At 42.0% G+C, this 25592-nt stretch overlaps 2 protein-coding genes across 3 annotated transcripts; both read left to right on the top strand.

Moving 5' to 3' along the window:
- Nucleotides 1-185: 185 nt before the first annotated feature.
- parp10 (poly(ADP-ribose) polymerase family member 10) lies at nucleotides 186-10227 on the top strand. 2 transcript variants are annotated; one of them, XM_072447731.1, is made up of 11 exons: nucleotides 186-260; nucleotides 2379-2551; nucleotides 3052-3294; nucleotides 3365-3595; nucleotides 4270-5306; nucleotides 5571-5783; nucleotides 6614-6728; nucleotides 6799-7740; nucleotides 8500-8630; nucleotides 8697-8871; nucleotides 9514-10227. In XM_072447731.1, the coding sequence occupies exons 2-11, from the start codon at nucleotides 2380-2382 to the stop codon at nucleotides 9816-9818; spliced, it is 3564 nt and encodes a 1187-aa protein (XP_072303832.1). In that variant the 5' UTR covers nucleotides 186-260; nucleotide 2379; the 3' UTR covers nucleotides 9819-10227. The 2 variants fall into 2 exon arrangements, with proteins under 2 accessions (XP_072303832.1, XP_072303831.1); XM_072447730.1 differs by having other exon boundaries at nucleotides 8497-8630.
- A 2046-nt stretch (nucleotides 10228-12273) lies between these two features.
- LOC140361427 (CMP-N-acetylneuraminate-beta-galactosamide-alpha-2,3-sialyltransferase 1-like) lies at nucleotides 12274-14737 on the top strand. The gene is made up of 6 exons (XM_072447138.1): nucleotides 12274-12500; nucleotides 12605-12801; nucleotides 13124-13303; nucleotides 13585-13630; nucleotides 13698-13817; nucleotides 14569-14737. Exons 1-6 carry the CDS (start codon nucleotides 12291-12293, stop codon nucleotides 14731-14733), a joined length of 918 nt encoding a protein of 305 aa, XP_072303239.1. The 5' UTR covers nucleotides 12274-12290; the 3' UTR covers nucleotides 14734-14737.
- Nucleotides 14738-25592: the final 10855 nt, after the last annotated feature.

The raw sequence follows: 25592 nt of genomic DNA, 5'->3' as shown, positions 1-25592 counted from the left end.
ATGGGTTACATTTCATTGTATAACATATTTTTGTTTTATTTTTTATTCATAAAGTATAATGGGTTTGAATTTCAAAAGTGTTGGCAATATACAGAAAGGTAGATAAAGATACATAGAAATACTCGTAGCCTGTTCAGCCTTTAATGGTGTACTGTCTCTTTAAGACGTACACTTCCGTGAGCAGCACAAGCAGCACAATAAGGAAGTTCCTCTGAAAAACTCGTTGAACCAACCCAGGCAGATGGTTTTAAGGAAAACAGGTGAGTTATGTGCCGTAGCTACATATATATCTATAATACACATAAAAATATTAATTTTCGTTGCACATTTTGATAAAGTGCCACCTTAGAGAGCAAATAAGCAGACATTGCATGAAACATGGCTTGTGAGAAGAGTAAGTTTCACTTTCTGTACTAATAAACATCACGGTACAACACATCACATTAGCCACATATTAGCTTGTGTCGACGCATTTAATAGTGACAAAATGAAAAGGAAAAGAACTACCTAACCAAACGTTAAAATAACTTACTGTACAGGAGGTTGTTAAGGGGACAATGTAAAATCGACTTTTAACCATGTTCTAATTCTGCTCTATCATTTTTAATGGGCTCAGATTTGTGTTCTGGTTGATTTGTACATGTTTGAGTCATCCTGTTCTTTCCTCTTGGCTTGAATGCTCCGAAAATGCTAGTTTGCTCTAGTCATAACAAGTTAAGGACAATCCGCTGAGGGGGCATGAGCTTTCAGCTCTGCACAATTCTTCTTCTAAAGAGTAAAGTTCAAAGAATAAAGTCTGTACAACTACAGTAGGTGGCGGTAATGTAACACTTGGATACTAACCGCCATAAAACACCAAAAATGAAGAAGAATAAATTAAGTGCACCTTCTCAGTTGCTGCCAACCGCCATTAAAAGCAACACAACAACGACAGGAGTACTTTTACAGACTACGACAGAGTCTGAGGACTACGAAAAGTCTGAGGAATAAAGTCTGGCGGTAATGCAACACTCGGATGCCAACCGCCATAAAACAACAACCACAACAACAGCATTCAATTCCTTTCCACTTTGATCTCTTTGGCTTTGAAGACAATGACACATAAACACAGTGGCACTTTCTCTCTTATTTTTTTAAGGTATAGCGTAAACACATTACGGACTACGACAGTCTGAGGACTACGAAAAGTCTGAGGAATAAAGTCTGGCGGTAATGCAACAATTGGATGCCAACCGCCATAAAACAACAACAACAACAACAACAACAACACATAGTGACTTCGGGCCTTAGGCGGGGTACACCCTGGACAGTGGCCAACTTGTCGCAGGGCCAACACAGAGACATAGACATTACAGACAGTTCACTCTCACATTCACTCTCTAGGGCCAATTTAGAGTCACCAATTTTACCTAACACATGCATGTCTTTGGACGGTGGGAGGAAGCCGGAGAACCCGGAGAGAACCCACGATAAAGTCACTGGGATAGGCTCCAGTCACCCGCGACCCCGAAAGGGAACAAGCGGTAGAAAATGGATGGATGGATGGATACTTACAACTAGAGTAAGTGAATGGACCTGTTGCTATTATTAAGTCATTTTAGTTCAAGATTACTGTATACAATGAACAAAATGTAAAATAATGATCTATTTATGTTATAGTTTAATACTTAATACCTGAAAATATCCCCAATATATGTCTTCTTTAACATCACACTTACACTACATTACACTAGAGTCTACAGCCTGCACTCTGAAGGGGCAATTCAAATGTAATAAATGCCTAACTCATTTCCTGTAAACTTATCAGACTTATTTTTTTGCAAGCCATTCAGCGTTGAAGTTGTAGTATAAAGAAGCGATAGTTTATTTAGGGGAATACAATATAGTCCTACATCTGACGAGTACTGACAAATGTGCTCAAACAAATGAACTTCAAATTCAAGAAGTACTTCCAACTTTTTTTATCGACCTTTTATTTAACCATAAAAGTCCCACTGAGTTGTAGCATCTCTTTTGTTCTTTTTTGTCCAGTCCAATTTAAAAATATAGGAGTAAAAGTACATATACTTGGTCTGAAATGCACGTAAACGTAAAAAGTATCCACTGTAAAAACTGCTGATTAATTACGTGTAGTAATTTTACTTTTGAACTACCACAAAACTGTCTGTACCTTCAAATCAATTATGATACATGGTAAAAAAAAAAAAAAAAGATTTACGTCTGTGTAATCCCTCATTCGTCCAGGAGTGTTCCATTGTAGAAAAAGAAAAACATATAAATCTATTCTTTCTATTATTAGTTGTGAAGCAAAACAGCTCTGTGGAATTTGCATACACCATTAAAGTCTAATAAGAATAATGTGTTGTTGATTGTTTCAGGATGACTGAGAGCCAGGAGGGTCGAGTGGTGGAGGTGCTGGGGCTTCCTGAAGGTGTGGATGATGAGCTGCTCTCACTGTACTTTGAGAACAAGCGCAGGTCCGGAGGAGGTCATCTGGTGTCTGTGGACAAGAGTGGAGACACTGCCAGGCTGGTGTTTGAGGATGCAGGAGGTAAATCCAGAGCGGGCCAAACATTTACATCCAGCCAGCTTAGTTTAGTTGCCTTTTGTAGTTCATAACCCTGAGCCACAATGAGTAACGGCTTGTAATGTAAGTCATTCCTCTGCCGTTGGACTCATGAGCACTTCCTAAACACAGTCACTTAACCATGATTTAATCACTCACTGCACTGTTCACTGTTCTGCACCACATATGTAAACTCAACTGTAAATGTGTGTACATATTAAGCCTATTTTTTATTTTTATAATTTTTTTCATCCCATAGCAGATTCAAATTGTGTCTTTTCACTTATTCATTGTTTTATGTTGCACTGAATCACCAAGACATGTTCCTATGTTTGTGAATTATGTTCATTGACAATGGCAATAAACCCTTTCTGATTCAGATTCTGACATACCATAAAATATGTTTGATAATGCATTAACATTTGGTAGTTAAGTGTATTGTACCATCATCTCATCTCAATTCCTTTGTTGTATTTTTATAATAGCTGCAGCTCGGGTGCTTTCCAAAGAGCCCCATATTGTCCATAATGTGGAGTTGAGAGTGAGGAAACCTGCCACTAAAGACCCGTGCAGATTTTTATTGAAGGGACTCAACCCCAGGACAAGTATAGACATGATTGAGCTCTATGTGGAGAACCTAATGAACCTCAATGTGTCTGACTACACTCTGCTCCGCTCAGCTGACAAACAGCTCCTCCTCATTCAACTCAGCCAACCTTTAGCACAAGGTTTGTTATTTTTACATTTTAATATTAGTAATATGGATACTCACTGATAGTATGTCGTTTGATCGTACAGATTTTCTAAGGCTCTGTGAACCAATCGCCAAAAGACGCCTTAGTGGAGCAGCGGTCACTCTGGAAGAAGTTTTTGAGACGGATTCTGTTTTAGTGGAGAACATCCACCCAGGCATCACTGCTGACTTGGTCTCTTTGTATTTTGAGAGCCAGCGAGGAGGAGGTCAGCAGGTCAGGGAGGTGGTCAAGCTGTCAGAAGGCTTAGCCAAAGTGACTTTTGTCCGCTTTGAGTGTAAGTTTACCAATGCACAGTTGTCATTTGCCATAACTTAATAGTATGACTGCTCCACACCAACTTGACTAAAGACGAACCTTGTCCATTGATTAATCTACTAAAAAAGGACATGACAAAGAGCTGATAAAAGTTCTCCAAACAATTAAAGAGGCTGTTCTGGATGTTGTAAAAGCAGATCTTGGGGTGTCTGCATCTAATTACAGAAGATAATTATTCTCTGGCAAACATTGCGCTGTTAGCATGCTAATGTTTGTTAGCTTTACCGTGATGACAAACTGCTGGCCTGTGAAAGTTGTGAAAATACTTATAAACTCATCATGGTGAATAATTAGATGCACTAGTTGAATAAGAAATACATTTAGCCCGCTGCAAACAGTTTTAAAATGAACTAGTTCTGTTTTTTTGGTGTGTTTTTTTAATCGGGTACAGCACTTTTAAGTTTCTCAGACCAAACATTTGCAAACTGCCCTCACTCGACTTTAAGACCCAGAGAAAGACCTACAGAGACAAATAAACTCACAATTCACCCTCAAAACCATGGAATCCCAGTAAAACTATTAGTCAATTTATAGAATGTTGGTCCTTCTCCACACATTAGTTTATAAGTACGTGTATACATTGGGAATTTATACATTATATCACTTTTGTAATAATATATGTGTTTTTCACAGCGGTTAGCCTTGTCCTGGGCCACCCACACAAACTGGAAGGTGCTGAACTGGTGTTAAAACCATACTTTGATTTCCTCCAGCCTAAAGAAGCAGTACCTCCCCCACCTCTACTATTACCGAGCCCTCAACCCGACCCTCCGCCCAGCATCCACGTTATTACTTACCAAACCTCTGTGGAACCAGACAATTCTCCAATGCAGATAACTCCCACCATCGCACCTAGTTTGGCTAATGCTAACAGCCCGCCTCCTGTCTCCTTAACCCCAGTACCTCCTGCTGACTTTGTCGAAGTCATGGAGGACTCACAACCAGAGGAGGTCCAAATTACAACAGAAATTATTCCCATCACAGATTCACCAAAACTCTCTTTGTTTCAGAAGAGCGCACTTCAGCAAGAAATTGAAAAATCTCACCCAAATTACAAAATCACATTTGACAGCAAGGGCGTTTCCATAGCAGGTCCTCAAGGAACAGAAATGGACCAAGTGAAATGTACGCTTATGGAGTTTTTTTGTAAAATAACTGAAATCACATTTACCGTAGAGCAAGAGAAAGCCCAGTTTTTAGCACAGACAGACGTGAAAGAAAGGTTAGCCCAAATGATCGACCAATCGGGCGAGCTAACGTTGTACACGCTGTCTGATTGCAATGTCGTGGTGACGTCGGTGAACGAAGATACCGCAAAGCGAGCGAGTAGCCTGTTAAAATCACAAATGTGTAGCTTTAGCATGCAAGTGGATCCGAACTACGAGAGCATGCTGTATTGTAGGGAATGGACGGAGTTCTGCCAGGCTCTGGGATGTGCCATAGTGTCCGAGTGCGGGCGGAATCTGGATGTGGTGACACTGGCGGGGATGGAGAATGAAAAGAGGGTGGCCATATTAACCTTTCTCACCACGCCCATTGAAAGGGAGACGTTTATTCGGATGGAGCCGGGTCGACTTAAATACATCCAGGTCCACTCGCATCAGCTGCTGGCGGACATGACCGAGGTGTCCATATTCCCCGTGGAGTCCCAGGATGTGTGCGGGTTAAAGGTGCGTGGTCTGTGTGGAACGTATCCCGGTGCGTTTGTGTCAGGAGTTATTACACATTTTATCATTTATTGTGATTTTAAATAATAGAGGCTTTCCAATTATCAATTTCAAATATTCAAGGAAGGCACAAATTCTGGAAAAAATCTGAAAGAAACATATTGTACTCCTCCAACAGTTGTATGTTGGTTGGGAAATATTTCTTATGAGTTAATTAATGGTTGGGGATCAGATTAATGACAAACGCTTCTTTTCAATTGCCCCCAGATCCATGGCCACCCCACCGCTTGCCAAATCGCAGAGGAGCTTCTCCAGGGCCTGGTGAACGACATCTGCACCAGAGCCATCACTGTGAATGCCCCTGGGGTCACGCGCTATTGGGACACTGATGAGAGCAAGAAAATGTTCAACGATATGGAGACCAAGTTCCAAGTCTGCATCTTTCCTGAGTTGGTTCCCTGGGAGCCGCCGGTAAACAAGGTACTACCGCTTTTATTTTATTAACGCAGAGCAGAAAGTGTATTCTCAGAAATCGTCGACAGTGAAGCGAGTGGAGCAGCACAAAAATAATCAACATACATTCAGCTCTTTGCTTCCGCTTCACTAAATTCCTCCGTGCCTTCAGCTGGTTTTTTTTTTTATCATTGAGAGAAATGTCACGTTGGAGCGATGGAAAAAAGTGTTCTGACAGATACTGACTGGCAGCATGTTCTACCCTTGGTGGTTTTATGATTGCTTTGTGTTTTGGGCTATTTTCTAATGGGTATTGCGTCTTTTTGAAAAATGTTCTATGAGCTATGGTGTTGAATTAAATTGAAAATGTCAAAACAAGGTGTTATTTAAGTGTTTCATCTCAAAATCCTGCTCCTGGGAAAGCCAGCAACAAACACATGGCACTTTTTCATAACCACCAAATATATGTACTTACAACAAATCATTTTATCTCACGACTTGCAATTTGTCTGCTTCATGTTTTTATGCTATTCATTAAAGTGACAATAGTTAGTTTCGATTCTCATTTTTAAGTATTATTATACTTTTAACCTATTATAAAGGCAACGAATATAGCATTAGCAATCAATCAAATGTATTTATTTCTAGCGCACAATTCGTACAGTGCAATTCAAAGTGCTTTACAATGTTAAAAACACATTTGAAAAAAACACAATACAGTTTATAAAAATACAAAACAGTGTATGTCAAACTAAATAAATAAAAACAAATGAACATGGTATTTATTTGTTTTGCCGCCTTACATTTTGATTTGCTCTTTCCCCAATTGTTTACATTATTGCTTTACTTCCTTCCAGGACATGCTTGAATGTGCAATGAAGATAATGGCTGACAAAAACTTCAGTCTCCAATCCACTCCGGATAGTTCGAGCCAGGATGCGATGCAAACGGATCACGACGAAGCCAACGCTAGTAATACACCTTATCCAAACTTTTACAATGAGCAATTCTCTGCTTTTGCTCACATGTTCTTTTTGTCCAGGTTTGATCGATGAAGCTAAAAAGATTGTTTCGGCCTTTGAGGAGAGTCCGCCTGAGCTCAGCGCTATTCCGGACACATCCGAAGACATGGACGATGTCGACTTGTACTCGGCGGAGGAACCCACAGACCTCCAAGTAACGTCAATACCCGAGACGGATAGTTCGCAAAATCCCCTAACGCCAGGAGCGATGGGTTTCTCATGCAGCCTGGAAGAAGAGGCTCAGTTGTCCCTCGCCATCCAATACTCTATGGAAGCCAACCAGTGGTCAGTGGAGGACGAAGATGCGCAATTGCAACAAGCATTAGAACTGTCCAAGAGGTCGATGCAAGACGTACAAAACGCGGAAGAGCCAGCCAAGCAAACATTAAAAGACACCATCCTGTCAGCCAACACTCTCAAGTTAGTCGTCTTCGCAAGTTACAACTCCGACTTGATTCGTGTAGACATAGCGTTTGGCAAGAAGGTTTCCCAAAGACAAGATGAGCAGAAATTGGAGCACAGATGTCTAAAATACTTATCCGAATTCCACAGGACGTGTTTAGATGTGATAAGGAGAAACCACGCGGTGACAATTGACATAGTCGGCACGATCATAAGCATTTCAGGGTTTAAGACCTACGTGGATGAAGCGATTCCAGACGTGAACCTGCTTCTAGAGAAAATGTCAGACTGGGTATCGGATAAAGAGATTTTAAGGACTGTGCAGTGGGTCCAGTACGATCCCCCTACGAAACGCAAGACGCCATATCCTCCCGATCTGACCGTCCTCCTAGATAACGCGTGGAGACTGAGGCTGAAGTCACTGGACGTTTTACTGGACAACCAACCGCACATCATAAAGCTGGAGAAGATGGAAGCGCGCAACATCTCATCGGGAGCAGTGCTGAAGCTCTCCAGGCAGCCCATCAGCCCAGGAGACCAAGCTGAAGCTGATGTACCAGGTCTCTAGAATTCATTTATAGACATGTATATAGAAAGATTTATGGAAAAAGTCACATTTAGTTTCATACTAAGCTGTTATATGTGGATATCGATATTATGACATTGCTCATATTGCAATGAATCTTAAATTAGGGGTGCCACAGGACCAGAGAAAGCACAAATTGGATAAAGTTGAAAATAAGAATATTACTATTAATTATAACAGAGACGGTGGCATTATTAAATCCGTCTAGGAGTTTTCAGTCACCACATTTATTTGGTTAATAATTTGTTTTAAAGTCTGGAAGTACAACAGAATTAACCGTTTGACTAGCTGACTAATCAAACAATTTAAGTTGAATAGTTGATTCAGAGCTGAATAGTTTATTTACCAAATTGCAATCTATTTTTTACCCAATTGGAAAGCGTAACACATCCACATATTGTGATCCTTGTAAAATGACAGGCCCTAATTTAATATTTTCAATTGTTATGGAAAATTCCTGTAGATGCACATGTAGATGTGTTTTGCGCTTTCTTCATGTGGAAATCAGTCAGGTGTCGTTGTGTGAAGGTCACTCTAGAAACTGGTCTAGAAACTCTCCATAAATGCTTTAATGCAGCACATTCGGTTCATCCGTTTGCTGCACCATGTGTGAAGTAGAAAAGCCGGGGAAGCCTGTCCTGGAATGGATATTGGAGAGATTTTCCACCAATTTCACAAAGAAGCAAAGAGGCTGTCTTGCATCTATAAATAATGAATCTTTTGTTAACAGAAGAGGATTACTCTCTGCTGTCAAACCTGCCCGAGGCAGTCAAAGTCGATGAAGAATCAGATGAATTTCAAATGGTGGTGAAGAAATTCTACGAGACAATTCAGCACCACCACAGCAGGATCCGAATCATTAAGGTGGTAAATATGAATATCAAACACTGCCTGTACAGTATGTGTAATAATGATTGTGTGTCTTGGCAGGTGGACAAACTGATGAACAAACTACTTTACAGTCAGTACCGGCTGAAAAAGGAAAGTGTGAAACAGTCTGCGGTGTATCCTCAAGTGGAACGCAGTCTTTACCACGGCACCAGCGAGAGCAGCGTCAAAGAGATTTGTGTTCATGGATTCAACAGGAGCTTCTGTGGAAAGAATGGTACTTTTTCTGTGTGTGTGTGTAGGTGTGCCTGTGCGTGTGTGCATATACATAAGCACTAAATATTCATAGTCAAATAATTTATATTTCAGTTTTACCAATAAAAACACTAGTTATGAATTATAATAAATATGTAATCAAGTATATATTTTTCTACAAGCTCTAGTGTTCGCAGACGTACGTTTATGATAAAGAGTGTTAAAGCTGTTTAGCTGACAATTATATCCTTGAATGGGGTTTTCTAATTGTTGACACATAATGTCAATAATATGAGCGTTTGTGTTACGCTGCACCTCAGCTGGATGATCGAATGAAGCTGAAGTGTCCAATGAGAGCGTAGATACACTTAGAAAAAGAAAAGTTGTATGGAGTATGGGCAGGTTTAATTAATAAGGGATTAAATAATGGCTATTATGTTAAACTACTACTTCATTAAGTTTTTTTCATCTGTGTGAGAATCAAAAACAGAAGCTTAATTTCCCCAATGGAACAATAAAATACACATTTGTTACTGTATTTTTTTATATCCATGCATCCATTATCTTCTGCTTCATATTTTTGACATGTTAAACAGAACTGTTTTAAATGATTTATGGCTCATTCTCAATATTACACTGATCTTGTCATGTACTTTTTCCACAGCTACGGTCTATGGCCAGGGAGTGTATTTTGCCGTGAACTCCTCTCTGTCCTTATCAGATCAGTATTCTCCTCCAAACATAGATGGAAACAAGTTTATCTTTGTGGCAAAAGTCCTGACCGGAGACTACACCAAAGGGGACGGCTCCATGAAGACGGCACCTTTGAAAGAGACTGGAGACATACCTTTGAGATACGACAGTGTAACTGACGACATCACCAGGCCGTCCATGTTCATCATATTCAACGATACACAAGCTTATCCCGAATATCTCATTACATGTCAGCGCATCTTTGGGCTGGGTTGAATATATCAAAAACAAACTCATGTCTGTGTCTGAAGTTAGCGTTTGAAGGGAGCTATTTTACATTAAACCATGTTTCCTTTTTCTGTTGTGCTCGTATTATTATTGTTTGAATAGAGTTTTATAATATTTTTATTGTGCATTAGAAATCTACCTGGATTTCGTGTCAAATGTATTTACTTTTCAAATATTAGAATCAGATCTTCATAGTATGTGTAACCAAATAAACATGGAAAAGAATCATTGTTAGAGAGCAAAATAAAGGGTCTGAAGGTTTATAGAAACAATAATAAAGGGTCTGAAGGTTTATAGAAACAATCTAGAGATGATTAAGCTTTATCTGTGAATGTTTACCAAAGACTTGATTTTTGAGCACTTGGCGAAAAGTGACATTAAAAGTCTTCATAAATTATTTGGCGTTAATGTGTTAATTTGTGTATGGACTTGAAAGCCTAAAGCCTTGGTTCTCAACCTTTATTTTACCAGTGAATGCACTTTATCCAACCTTTATGGCAACCTCGAGGTAACCAGGAAAGCAGCGACAGCCAAATAACTAAAACAAGAGAGGCAAGTCCTAAAAAGCCAGCTCAATGGTAAGAACAAGTTCCAGGCAATAAAGGGCCCCTTTGCCCGTGACCTCTGTGTGAGCTGATTGACCTGTGCCTGGCTCTGCTCCTGGCCTTGTTAGTGAGGATGAGGGCGACGGACGCAAACTCCCAGTTCCTTTTTAAATGATTATTAGTCGTGCTAATTAACATGCATCATTGCTCAGGTGCAGATCCCACATGTTTTCAACTATTTAGAACTTTTTGGTACGTTTTCAGACTGAATCAAACCCGCAGTTTAAATTACACAGCATTTCAAAATGCAGCTTTTTCTATGGGGCGGATCGGGGTGGAATGTTGAAAAGTTGATGGTGGAAGTGGAATGTTAAAATGTTAATAATCATTATGCCATGCTTGATTCTACTTTACTAGTAAATTGCATTGGTTATTAAACGTCGATATACAAGATACATTATTGCTTAAGTATTGCTTTTTTGCATATGCATTATGCAAGGAACGATAAAATGGCACCACAGAAACTTAGGTTATTTCTGCATTCATTGTTATTATCATTTCTTTGTAGTTTTGTTTAAATAGTTTCATACTTGGACTTGTTCATTCTGACAGTCCCATATTCTGAGCCCACAAGCAGAACAAAACATGTCCTTGTTGTTAGGACTTGGGTCATTTTTAAAAAGTTAAGTCCCCTCAAAATATAAATATTCTTTCCTTTCAATATAACGTTTTTGAGTATTTTAGGTAGTTCTTTGTCATTTGCCTTATTTGTTTGGTCTGGAGGCTATAATCTTTAAAAAAAAAAAAGAAAACTAAAATCAACTTTAAGAATAATTCAAATTTATCTTTTTTGAAGTATGAATAAAGATTTTATGATAGTTTATAATTATAACCCTGGATCTGCACAATATCCTAAATATGGTGAAACCAGTACAAAGTAAAGTGTATGTAAAGCTTTCTTAACTTTACCTTATACGGCAATACTTTTTGGCAAATTGACTATGTCAATAATGATACCGAGATACATATTTATATATACAGTCAGGTCCATAAATATTGGGACATCGACACAATTCTAATCTTTTTGGCGCTATACACCACCACAATGGATTTAAACTGAAACAAATACAGAAAGATTAGAATTATGTCAATGTCCCAATATTTATGGAGCTGAGAATAGTTACTTTCTCTAAACGTGGGACCAGGTGGATGGTTGTACATGGACTATAGGACTGTACTGTTTAGAAGGAGGCACAGGTGCGCCCATGGGTGCGCCTCATGTGGTTCTCCCTCTACCACCTAAACTGAAACTACTATCTTTGGGTATCAACTCTTCAGGTAAACAAAAAGATGTAACTCATTAGGTTATAACACAGTATTAACAGACAAGAGTGTGATAAAAGGGCACTTTGTATAGCTTATATTCTGGTTTAATTACTTCAATGTAGGCAACATTCAAACAGCAACTTAAAAACGGAGTAAATTTTAATTCTATGTACTAGTCTATACAAAACAGGTATGTTTTTGGTGAACTGTTTTCATGCACTTGTAGTTAGTGGGGCATCCAGTAGGGGGCGCTACCGCCTTTGCATTATAGCGTGCTTGGAATATAAAGGTATGTAAACGGCGGCTCGAGTCCCGCTGGGTTTGCGATTACAAATCAGCAACAATGTGTGTTTCCCTGTGAGAGGATGGATAATACACCCATGGGTTTAATGCTCCGCCTTCTTCTCCAGAGCAGTGACAGCTACACCTGAACCAGCGCCTTACAGTCCACACAGCCCGGAGTTATCTCTCCAACAGGTAAGGAAACAAAATGATAAGATAACAAAGCTGAAAAGAGACCATTTACTCCAAAACTATAACTACATTTGTGAAATAACTGCATTTGTTTCTATTGCAGGTCTGGTTTGTGATGAATATGAAAAACAGATCTCGGCTGGTGATGGTGATAGTTTGTAGCGCTTGCTTTGCCATTATCTGGGGAATGTATTCTTCTGGACTTACCTTTGAGGCATGGGGAGGAATAGTAGAAGTCCCTGTTGGAGACAGGTACAACAAATCAGTTAAACCTTTTTTAACAATTGATGGAAATCTCTCACTAAAGACCTTCATCTGGTGGAAGGTAAGTCTTTCTTCAATTCTTCAAACCAATGCTTATAAAAATCTAGACTTCTTTATTCTTTTTTTTTTTACATATGGCTAAATTTGATCCTTTCTATCCACCAGTCCTTGCAGCGTGAAAGAGGCAATTTAAAACAATTCAAAGTGGCAAAAGAGCGTCTCTTCAAGATCTTCCCTTCCAGACCAGTAGTGACTGAACGCCACCCGGACCGCTGTCAGACATGTGCGGTGGTGGGCAACTCTGGAAATCTGATAGGAACCCATTATGGACGTCAAATAGATACTAATGATATTGTAATAAGGTAAAACATTAAAGATAGTCGTCTCCGTCCCTGTCAACCATAAACTTGTTGTCATTTTTTTTTTGCGGCGGCCAAAAGTACATTCTACAGGTTGTACAGTTTTTCTACAGATCATTGGAGATACATTGTTTTTAAAATCAAACTGAATGCGTAATAAGGTATAAGTATGCAAAATCAAAACAGCATTTCACATATATTTCAGTTTATTTACTAGAATTATTACCAAATTACTAGTAGTATAGGTAATGGTGATGTTTTATAGAGTAATATGTCTGTTATTGTGTCTCAAACTGAATCACTGTGTTCATGTGGTTTGATATAGAATGAACTTTGGTAAGACTGCAGGCTACGAGGGAGATGTGGGGACCAAGACCACTCATCGTGTCATGTACCCGGAGAGCGCTATGGACCTGGATAATAACACACATCTGGTTCTGTTTCCATTCAAAATCCTGGACCTCCAGTGGATTGCAGAGGCCTTCACAACTGGCGTTCATGGAAGGTAAGCTAAATTAAAAAATAGTGTCCAAAAAATGTCATTGTATGAGAAAAACTATCATTTCTGCCCTGGAAATTAAACATAGTCACTTATTATTTGTTTTAAAGACTTGACATCATTAGCATTTGCATCTGATGTCGTTTAATATGTGAAAATGTTTGTTTGATTTCCAGTTGCCTCGATTTCATAATTTCAAACATGACACAGCATTTTAAAGGGTCTAGTACACACCCAATAATTCCCTATACAGCATTGATACTTCTGTTTTAACTGTACATTTTCAGGTCATATGCACCAGTTAAAACGAAAATCAAGGCTAACAAGAATCTGGTAAGTGTTCTGGACTTAAGTTATTATGTATTTATTATTATAAACACAGACTGCTTCTTTGAAATAGGTGCTGGTGGTCAATCCTGGATTCATGAAGTACGTTCACACATCCTGGCTTCTTAACAGAGGGCGTTACCCTTCCACTGGGTTCATGACCCTGGTTCTTGCCATGCACATTTGTGATGAGGTAAGTTAAGTGTGTGCATGCCATTATTATCAAATTAAGGAAGGAAAGTAAGCGTTTTAGAATACCTGATAATACCTGCAACGTGTCCATATTGCACAAGAGGATAGAAATACTTCTACTTTGTCACAACGTCTTCCCCTTGATTAATACGTATAGTTAAGAAGTAACACCATTGCTCTGTTGCTTTGTGACATATTTGGTTTTCTCATCATTCACAGTGTCATTCTTTTAACAACTTTAACAACTACAATACCAGCTTTGTGTAGGAAACTGGTTTTGTCACTTTGTTTCCTGCAAGAATTCCTCATTCTTATTTCAGTTCCAGTCAAGCAACAGAACAGGGAAGAACGACTGACATACTGGCTTTGTGTAAGACATCAACACAAGCCATTGGTCAAGCGCACTTTGCTCACAACAAGAAGTCGAATAACACAACTGACTGCAATGGGAAATTAAGCGCGTCATCGAGTTGGTTAATTTGCATATTTTTTACATTCATTCGTTTTATTCAAATGTAAGTAAATGTAACATGTACCAAAGTGTGCTACATAAAAAAACATTCTACGTGATTCTTAGTAGGATACATAATGAAGTCACATATAATTACAGAGACTAAAAGGTTGGTGGTTTGTTGTCGGGACTGTTTACTGGCGTTGTTTTGTCCGGCAAGACACTTCATCCACATGACCCATTCCCCACCTTATTCCACTTGCTTCCATCAGACTATTTTTTTATATTCTTTCTTTCACAGGTGAACGTTTTTGGTTTCGGGGCAGACAAAAATGGAAACTGGAATCACTATTGGGAAGTACTTCATGACAAACATTTAAAGACCGGCGTTCATCCCGGGACCTACGAATACAATCTCATTCAAGAGCTGGCAAAGCAAAACAAAGTGACTTTCAATAGAGGATGAAGAAGAAAGAGAAAGTTAAGGATGCAAATGGCCCTCTTTCCCTTTAATATGTTGGTTTGTTACATAGAAGACTTTGCAATGAACGCAAAAACTTAACGTGATGTGTGTGAAGCCTGTTTACTACCTCTTGAAAGTTTTTTTACACTTTTATTTATGAAATAAGGCAATGCAAGTTTATTTGTAGAGCACAATTCGTACACAAGGCAATTCAAAGTGCTTCACACAACAGGAAAAATGCATTCAAATCACAAAGACACAGTGGCAATCTTGGGAGAGAAAAAAAACATAATTATAAATAATGATTGTTAATATTTGTGGTATGTATTTTAATCCCTTTGAATCCGATATGGAACTCTTTTTTTTTCAAGAATATCAGAATTTCCGCATGTCCCGTAACTCCTGTTCAGAGACTGTATCTACCTGCGTTAAAGGATTATCTTATCTCATACAGGGAGGAGGGGCCATGCAAAGGATGTGTCCTGTTCCTCTGTGTACAACAAATAAAACACTCTGACGATATGCTCTGTATTTCCATATTCTGGAAAATGTTTGAAATGTATTTCTGAAATTTGTTTAGGCTGAATTATAAAACAGCAGTAAAAGTTCAAATCAAATCAAATCAATTTATTTTTGTGAGGCCCAAAATCACAACAACAGTTGCCTCTGAGGGCCACAGGGAGAAATGAATCAACAATGTCTGTGGTGGCGATGGAGTCAGACAATGTCTGTGGTGGCGAGGGACGATGTCCCAGGGTCCTCTGTCCTTAGACTCTCCTTCTCGGCCAGGAAAAACTACAAAAAAAAACCTCTTTGGGAAAAAAGCGTAGAAACCTGGAGGAGTTCCAGTGAAGGAGAGATCCGACTCTCACAGACGGACAGACGGACACAAGGGAAACTGGAGCTGGACCCACTCTTCAGGCAGATGAGGGACCGTCTGAGGCGAACTGGACCCACTCTTCAGGCAAATGAGGGACCGACTGAGGCGAACTGGACCCACTCTTCAGGCAGATGAGGGACCGACTGAGGCGAACTGGACCCACTCTTCAGGCAGAAGAGGGACCGACTGAGGCGAACTGGACCCACTCTTCAGGCAGATGAGGGACCGACTGAGGCGAACTGGACCCACTCTTCAGGCAAATGAGGGACCGACTGAGGCGAACTGGACCCACTCTTCAGGCAGATGAGGGACCGACTGAGGCGAACTGGACCCACTCTTCAGGCAGATGAGGGACCGTCGGAGGCGAGCTGGACCCACTCTTCAGGCAGATGAGGGACCGACTGAGGCGAACTGGACCCACTCTTCAGGCAGATGAGGGACCGACTGAGGCGAACTGGACCCACTCTTCAGGCAGATGAGGGACCGTCGGAGGCGAGCTGGACCCACTCCTCAGGCAGATGAGGGACCGTCGGAGTCGAGCTGGACCCACTCTTCAGGCAGATGAGGGACCGTCCACACGGGGCAGGGACCACTTCACCAGGGGAGGGGCATCTGGGTCCACAGGTCCTCAGGAGTGAGAGAAAGAAAAAGAAGGCGGTGAACAGTTTGCAAGTGGAATTAAAAAATAAATATTGTTTGATAGCATAAGTAGTCAGAAGAAGAGGATAGTGCTCAAGCTGCCATACTTCCCCCAGCATAGTTACTCCTAGGGCAGCATAGCTAAAGCTGTGGGTTTATGTTTCTGTTCCTAACTAGTCTGACCATAAGCGATTTCGAAGAGGAACGTTTTAAGCCTGGACTTAAATGAAGAGACTGTGTCAGCATATTTAACATGGGTCGGGAGCTGATTCCATAACACAGGAGCTTGGTAGCTAAACGCTCTACCTCCTACTGTACTTTTAGAGACTCTTGGGACCACCAGAAGGCCGGCATTCTGAGAGCGAAGAGCTCTGTTTGGATGATATGGTTCTATAGCATCTTTGAGGTAGGATGGGGCCATGTCATTTATGGCTTTGTAGGTCAGGAGGAGGAGTTTAAATTTGATTCTGGACTCGACGGGGAGCCAGTGAAGAGACTTCAGCACTGGCGTAATGTGCTCTCTTCTTTTTGTTCCTGTTAGTAATCTTGCTGCTGCATTTTGAACCAGTTGAAAGATTTTTATGGAGCTTTTAGGACACGCTGCAAGCAGGGAGTTACAGTAGTCTAATCTAGTCGTTACAAATGCATGGATAAGTTTTTCGGCATCACTTTTAGGCAGAATTCTTCTGATTTTGGCTCTTGTTGCGCAAATGGAAATAGGCTGTTTTACAAGCTTGATTTATATGAGCTTTAAATGAGAGCTCCTGGTCAAATAAGACTCCAAGATTTCTTACAGTAGAACTGGAGGCTACACTGACATTGTCCAGTGTGACTATCTGCTCAGATAGAGCGTCTCGTAGATGCTTAGGGCCAAGCACAATGACCTCGGTTTTTTCAGGGTTAAGAAGCAGGTAGTTTAGTGTCATCCAGGTTTTTATCTCCTTCACACAAGCACTAAGTCTGTCTACTTGATCGCTCTGATCAGGTTTCATTGATAAATACAGCTGAGTGTCATTGTAATGGCAGAAAATGGGTCATGTCATGTCATTCTAATGTTGTTTTAGGCCATGACATGTCACGGAATTAATATCTTTGTTGTTCTCCTGTGTGCAGATGGGATAAGAATATGAGGTCCTGATTATACTGAATATCTACTGTCCGGCGCCTCTTAATCATCAATTAATGCGTCAGGACCGGATTCGGTGTGGAAATGGTCTTTGATTAAACCTCTGAAGAGAGAGCTGGAACCGTCACGGACGTGATAGTCTGGTCTATCTCTTTTTGAGCTGATTTGGGTTGTGATTATGTTATGTTTGTTACCACCTATAAAAGGTGTACTTTGTAACTTGTAAAGTTAGGTAGGGACAGAACGAACTTGTCTTAGGGAAAGTGAGGGTGTTTATCCACTGTGCACGTGAATAAACTTCCACCTTTTGAGAGAGACCGAGAGACTCTGTTTCTGCTTCAAGTTATTGCCTGGTTACTCTTTACTTGATCATTGTTTACAGGAAACTGCCGTAACAATTTGGCGTCTTACGAACGACGGATCCTTCGGCGGCGGTCCATCTTTTCGGGGTTCGTGTGAAGCAGGGCTGGCCACCTGGAACACCACATTCCAGCCTCCACTCTCCACGGTTTGAGACGGGAGGCCTGCGTCACCGGCCCGGAGGAGAGGAGCGCCGACGTTCGGATTCGAAAACAACCACCGCGGTGAGTCTTTTTTTTGTCTCTCTCAACTAGGTCGAATCATAGGGTATTAATCTGTTTTTGTAAATTTTTTTTTTGGTACTTTGTTTTACTCTCGGATCTGTTTTTGAATATTTCTTGTGATATTTTGCTAAAGTTACATTTACTGGTGTCTATAGGAGGACATTGTTTGTTTTTATAACACACTCGAGATAACCATAATCAGTCGGCAGAAGGCCACTGCAGAGAAGAGCCCACTTATTTCACTAGCTAAAGCAATTTAAAAATTGTCTTGTAGTCTAGTTTTGCCTGGGGTAAAAATAGTCTTAGCGAGTGGTGGACCCTAGACTAAAGAAGAGTGGAAGGTACGATTTAGCATAACACAGACGTGTGATTTTGACTTAACGTACGGTTACAAAATGGGGAAAAATCAATCGAAGTGTGTAAAAATTCCTGAGACACCAGTAATGTTGATAATGTCAAACAAGTATGGGGCGGAGTGTTTAGAATGCTTGCCGATTTGGACTGAAAAATATGGGTTCCCAGTGGGAGGGTCTTTAAGCATGAGTCAAATTGCAAAACTTAAAACAAACTTAGAGGAAGCACAAGAGAAGCTGTTAAAATCTAAAAAAGTATCAAGTGAATCGGTTAAGTGGGTGCGGAAACACGAGAAGTGGGTAAAAGTGTGGGAGACGGAAGCTGAGTCACGTGAGCGAAAGAGACTATGTAAACAATTGACTGTGAAGGTTGAATGTGAGGAAGAAGGAGAGAGTCGAAAACCGCCGCAATATTCACATACTGCTGCCAACCCTTATCGCATAGCAGACACCAGCACACACACGGCTGGTGCGCGCCCACGCACACACGCACTCACACTCACACCGCCACAACTGGGAGAACGGATCACTTCGTCTATGCCTTCTCTTTATCCAGATTTGACCGGTCTTTCTGCGGCGCTGCTCGACACCGACCTGGACGCCTACCCCAGCGGTCGACCCCACCCAAACCCACCACCAGAACTCGAGGAGGACGGAGCCACAGGGGGCATCGAGCCAACGCAAGTAAAATACAAAAAACCCAAACCTGCTCAAGTAGAAAAGGACTGGACTAAACTTCTACGGACAGGACAAGATATTGGACCACACATGTCCTTGCCAATGGTGGAGGTGGCAGGCCCGGAGGGACAGATGTTTGTTTATAGACCCTGGAGCCCAGAAGAGGTCCTGGCCAACTCCAAAGCCCTGCCTGACCCAGTGCCCAATGGGACTACATTTGCTAGAGAATTCGAAGAATTTTGCCAAGAGCTAAGACCTTCCGGGTTAGAATGTAGAAAAATTTTACTATCTGCTCTGAGGACTAGCGATTTTGCAAAAATTAAAGGAGCCATTCCACCTAATGACATGCGGGCCGACAAACCAGTCTATGAACACAATGTGGGATACATTGCGGCTATAAAGGGGCTGAATACGGCCATCACTGAGGCCTTTCCAATCAAATATGACCCTGAAGCCCTCCTGGGGTGTAAACAAAAGCCAGACGAGACCACAGACGACTATTTTCATAGATTCTCCGTTCTGTATAAAGAAAAGAGTGGCATGGTAGACACACCGGGCTCAGCATATGAAGAAAGCCTTTGTCGGGCCCTCTGCCCTGGCATCCTTCCAGACATTTTTGCCAAAGTGGAAAAGTTGTATATTGGTGGACTTGACCAGCCCAAGCTCGATGACCTGCGCAGATATGCACGTCATGCGCAAAAGCTTATCTCAAAGACACAAAAAAAAAAGGAAGAGAAACGGGCTACGGAACAACACGAGGCCACACTGACACTTTTTTCCGGTAGACCAGATGGGCATCACCAACGCGGCCGTGGGCGTGGGCGTGGGAGACAAGAACAACGTAGGGGGGCGTGTTTCACATGTGGACAGTTCGGACACTTTGCCAGAGATTGCACAGCTGCACTACAGCAGCCCGGACCTTATGTTAACGATCAACTTCCCACAGCAAATCACGCACCGACCCCCCACGTACCCAGACCACAACATTTTCTCCCCACTATGCAGCCTGGACCTTACTATGCTAACGGACAACTGCCCATGGCCAATCATGGACTCAGATCACAACAAGCTCTGCCCACTCAACCATGTTTAGCTCTTCCAGCTCCTGGACATTATGGGGGGTCGGATTGACTGGCGGGGGCGGAAGGGGGCAGGTCCGAGCACGCAGCAGAGACGACTGGCTCAACGACACACGCACCGGAACAACACCCACAACAACACCTGCAAGAGGGTAACATGCACCTGGCACAACTCACACACGCAATCACCTATCTTGAGGCATGTGCAGTGGTACCGGAGGGTACCTATTCTAAAATTAGTCAAGCTAAAGCTAAATTTCCAGAGTACCAATTGAACGTTAACGGGGAAAAAATTGATTTTTTGGTGGATTCAGGGGCTACAAATTCAGTGATTAAATGTTCTGCACTAACGAAAAAACCTCGGCTGGGGGGTCGTTACACATTTTCATTATCAGCTTCTGGGGAGACAACGAAGGAGCATTTCACATCTCCTTTAACATGTTTTGATGTCAGTGGTCACTCGTTCAAACATTCATTTCTCTATTCCCCTTTGTGTCCAGTGAACTTGATAGGACGGGATCTGATGTGTCGATTAGGAATTTGCCTTATCTCCACATCAGACGGCCTGCAGGTCACAAATAACAGAGAATTGGTACATGGTTTAAATTTTCTGGCAGAGCGTACAGAGGCTCCTGAATATGACTATTTTTGGAAATTGTCCCCAAATTCCTCAATTCAGTTAATTTCATTAGCCTATGAGAAAGTGACACACAATGAGAATGTTGACTTCAAGGATGTGAGAGAATTGCAGTGCTCGTTTTGTTTGCCCACATATGCAACAGAAATAGAATGTGATTTTGATGCTTGTTGGAATGAATGCTGTGAGGACTTTTTAAAGACTGAATCTTTATTCTGGGGTAGAGACTTTTCTGTTGTCTCCGTGTCACTCCCCGATTCACTTAAAAACTTTAGCCTGTCAAACTCAAATTTGTACGTAGCATTATCAAAACCAAAGAATGCTAATTGGGGGGAGGTACAGGATTTTGTCCATCAGTGTTTTATAGCAGAGGACTGGGATAGTGTTCCAAACTCTAATGTGACATTTTCACGGTCTTCGGACGCATGGCGGGTGTGTTTACAGTCGTCTCTGCATTCCTTTCGCTGTGTTTCCACTGATAAGAGATACGCTGCTCCGGGAGCGGATTGTTTTTTATCTCAGGCGGGGGCAGAGGCGATACCGGAACTAAGAGAGGTGGGGGTTGACCTGTGGGCTAAGAGTCCAACCGATGTCGGCCTGATTCGAGGTTGTCAGCCCGTGGTGATCACCCCGAAATCTGACGCTCGCCCCTGTAGACCACAATATCCTCTGCGCCCAGAGGCGGTTGAAGGTATTACTCCGGTGTTTGAAGCCCTGAGGGAGGCGGGAGTAATAGTTCCTTGTAAATCTGGGGGGGTACGGAGCCCCATATTTCCGGTTAAAAAACAAAGCGAATCTGGGGTACCAGGGAAATGGAGGTTTACAAACGATTTGAAAGCAGTGAACGAAGCTGTTCAACCTGTCGTTGCTGTGGTGCCAAACCCATACACTATCTTATCTCAGATTCCTCCAGAGGCAAAATATTTCACAGTTGTGGATCTAGCTAATGCTTTTTTCTCTGTTCCCGTTCACCAGGATTCGCAGTTTTGGTTTGCTTTTGAGTTTCAGAATCGACTCTGGACTCTCACAAGGCTGTGTCAGGGGTTCGTGCATTCTCCAACATGGTACAATGCAGCGCTGCGAGATTCATTGGCTCCCTTGCGACTGGCACCAGGTAGCTGCCTGCTACAATATGTGGATGACATATTGTTGTGCTCGCAAACCGAGGACCAATGTAAACAAGATACGGTGACCTTACTCAAACATTTGCATGCAGAAGGCCACAAGGCCAGTCTCTCAAAATTGCAATATGTTAAAGAGGAAGTAATATTTCTGGGTCATGTGATATATAAAAATGGCAAAAGCATTACGACGAAGCGCGTTTCAGCCATTCAGAATATTCTGAAACCAATAACTAAGAAACAATTGATGTCATTTCTAGGAATGTGTTCATATTGTCGACAGTTCATTCCAAATTATTCTGTAATGGAGTCTCCTTTAGGTGCACTAATCCATGGAAAAGGCCTTAGGACTAATGACAAACTGACATGGACAGAGGAAGCAGACAAAGCTTTCTGTGAGTTGAAAATGGCTTTACAGAAGCCTCCAACTCTGGGGTTACCTGACCCAACAAGACCTTTCACACAGACTGTTGACGAACGCAACGGCTGCATGACTTCTGTCCTCTTACAGGCGCACGGGGGCTCCCTGCGACCTGTGGCTTTTTTCTCTGCTAAGCTGGACCCCGTTGCAGCCGGCATGCCACGATGTCTACGCGCGGTGGCGGCTGCTGAAAAAGCAGTCTTGGCCTCGCGTGATCTGGTGGGCTATGCTGAGCTAACACTGCTTGTGCCACATGCTGTCTCTCTGATCCTGCTGGAACAGAAAACTTCGCATCTTTCTGCTTCCCGATGGCTCAGGTACAACACAGTTTTGCTTGAATTACCTAACGTCACAGTAAAACGATGCACACAGCTTAACTCTGCCACCCTCTTGCCCACCCCTGAAGAGGGCGAAGCTCACTGTTGCATTTCTACAATCGAACAGGTGTGCACCCCGAGACCGGATCTGAAAGAGGAGCCACTTGTTAACTCTGACTTGGTTTTTTATGTAGATGGATCAGCATCTCGAGACACCAACACGGGACAGAACCGTGTTGGCTTTGCAATATGCTCTGAGTGGGATGTGGCGGCCTCAGGCCCACTGCCCTCTCATTTCTCTGCACAGACTGCAGAATTGGTGGCTCTGACAGTCGCATGCACATTGGCGAAGGGTCAGTCCGTCACAATTTTCACAGACTCTCGCTATGCGTTTGGTGTATGCCACGACTGGGCGGGGTTGTGGCGACACAGGAACTTTTTGAAATCGGATGGTAAGCCTATTCTGAACTGCACGCAAGTTGGGGAACTCCTGACGGCGATCTTGCTCCCATCTGATATTGCTATATGCAAATGTCAAGCTCATACTAACAGAACTGACCCAATTTCACAGGGAAACAGCAGAGCGGACAAGGCAGCCAAGGCCGCATCTTATCTCTGCAGACAAGAGCAAAATTAATGTTTTGTGTCTAATAACACTTCTCTTCCAGAGTCCTTATCAGCCATGCAGGAATTCTCCACGTCAGAGGAAATCTCTGTGTGGAAGAAGGCGGGGGCTGAGAAGTGTGATGGCATTTGGGTTGGGCCTAACAAAAAATCCGTTTACCTAAACATTTTTTCAGGCAGATGGCGCTGATCTCACATGGACGCGACGACTCAATGCTAGCTTACTGTATAGAATTGGAAGACCGGTTGTCCTCAATTTCTGCACAGGTGAAAGCCGCTCTCCCAAAGGCAGCAGAAGCTGTCCTCCACAACTTCAAACCAGGTGACTGGATCTTGATTCGAGAGCCGAGGAGGAAAAGGTGGTGTTCCAAAAGGTGGATTGGCCCGGTCCAGGTCCTCCTCATCACTCACACCGCAGTGAAAGTCGCAGAACGGGGCACCTGGGTTCACGCATCTCACTGCCGAGCCATCTTCAGCACACCTGCGGAGATCAACGACAACGCGGGTGTCGGTCCACTCGTGGGTCGGACACAAGGGGCAACCACTGAGGACGTCGTGGGACCTTTTTGCAACGATCTCAAGTTCGAGAAAGTCGGGGTCCGAGCAGGTCGTAAACCTCGAAAGGCACCAGAGCCCACTGATCGAGTGCTCCGAGCAGGGGGCACGTTGCCAAAACCCGGCGCGGTTTAAAGCTCCACGTTCTTCTGCATCGTCTGGTAATATCTACACAAATACTGTCTTCATCGTCTTCATGATTCCTGAGGCTCACCCGGCTCCTCCTGGGGGGAGGAGTCCCCCGGAGCGTCAGAGCTCTAAATGGTATCTGACCGACAGAAAGGTCGAGCTCAACATCAGGTTGCTGAACTATAGAATAATGATTTATGCACTGGGTCTGTCAATAGTTCTGGCGTTGGGAATAATATGGTTTATCACTCTGCCTAGCTGGATGTGGCCCCACAGAGAAAACAGGGTAGACCGTAACACTCGTACACTGCACTATGACGACACATCCAAGATCGAGTCTCTCACAGACACTTATAACCATTCCACCGTCTATACACTAAACTATTGGTATCGATATGCTAAATATGTAGCCGACAGTCACAAGCGGAGAGATTGTTATGTATGTACACACATGCCCATGGCAACCAACTCTCCACACGTGCTCCCTCTCCCTGTGCCTAATTTATCCAACATGTTACCTGGCACTCTAATTTCTAGAGATAATGTTAAACTTCTGAGTAGGATAGTTTGGTCTGCGTGGAGAGCGGTGATTCCTCTTCTCCCACGCAAGATTAAGTTCCGACCTCAGATTCACATCAGAGCTCCTAAAAATGTGAAACTAGACGCGGGTGCACTTTACTAAGAGGGAGCTGCTGTACCTACATATCTGCTAATGATGAGGATGGGGGTGCGATCCAACAGGGACTCGCAAATTTGACCAGACTCCGTAATCTCATGGAATCTGAAACTGTCACTGCCACTCACCCTTTTTCTGTGTTAGGATGGGCTCTTACTTCCTGGCGTGACGTGTTCATAAATGTTGGCATTATTGTAGGGGTAATCTTGATTCTGTTTTCTTGTGTTCTCCCATGTTTGTTCAAAGCGATTGGTAAAATGGTTTCTGCTCAATATGTGTCTGTTCAGGTTCCAGGGCCAGATAGAGACGCGTCTAAGCAAGACACAGGCTACATTAGTGATTCAGATGATGATTCAATCATCAAGGGAATGAGACCTTAAGCCAGTAACGGCATAAACAAGAGCGGAGGCAAATAAAACTTTAACAGTTTTATTAATTTCTTTTAAACTGTTTTTAAAATCACTGATTCAAAGGGAAATTGTAATGACTTAAATTAAGACAAGAGATAGACTGAAATCTTTATTTTGATGAAATTAATCGAGCATTTTTTTTTTCCTTCCAGAAGTCAGCATCAGCCTGTCCGTCCTGAGCCCCATTCACAGGGGAATTCCTCCAGGTTTCTACTTTTATCCCAAAGTGGTTTTGTAGTTTTCTCCTACTCAGGTTTTCTACTTTTATCCCAAAGAGGTTTGGTAGTTTTTTCCTGGCCGGTGGAGGGGGTCTCGGGACGGGGGAGCTGGGGTTAACTTTATTAATATTTTTTATTAATTATTTTATCTATTTTTTTATTATTATTATTATTATTATTATTATTATTATTATTATTATTATTATTATTATTATTATTTTATTTCTAATTTCAAGGGTTCAATTTTATTAATTAGTGTTTTTAATCATTAAATTTGTCATTTTTATTAATTTTTTTTTTTTTTATTAATTTATCTAATTATTGTTATTATTCATTTTTTGTTGTGTTATTAATTATTAATTAATATTTTCTCTGATTGGTAATTGATTGATGATATGATATTAAACAGGGGTTT

This window comes from Eucyclogobius newberryi, unplaced genomic scaffold (assembly GCF_026437365.1).
Source record: "Eucyclogobius newberryi isolate DKJ021-1_F unplaced genomic scaffold, fEucNew1.0.hap1 SCAF_16, whole genome shotgun sequence".
Taxonomy (NCBI): Eukaryota; Metazoa; Chordata; class Actinopteri; order Gobiiformes; family Gobiidae; genus Eucyclogobius; species Eucyclogobius newberryi.
This window is presented reverse-complemented; position numbering and strand designations above follow the sequence as displayed.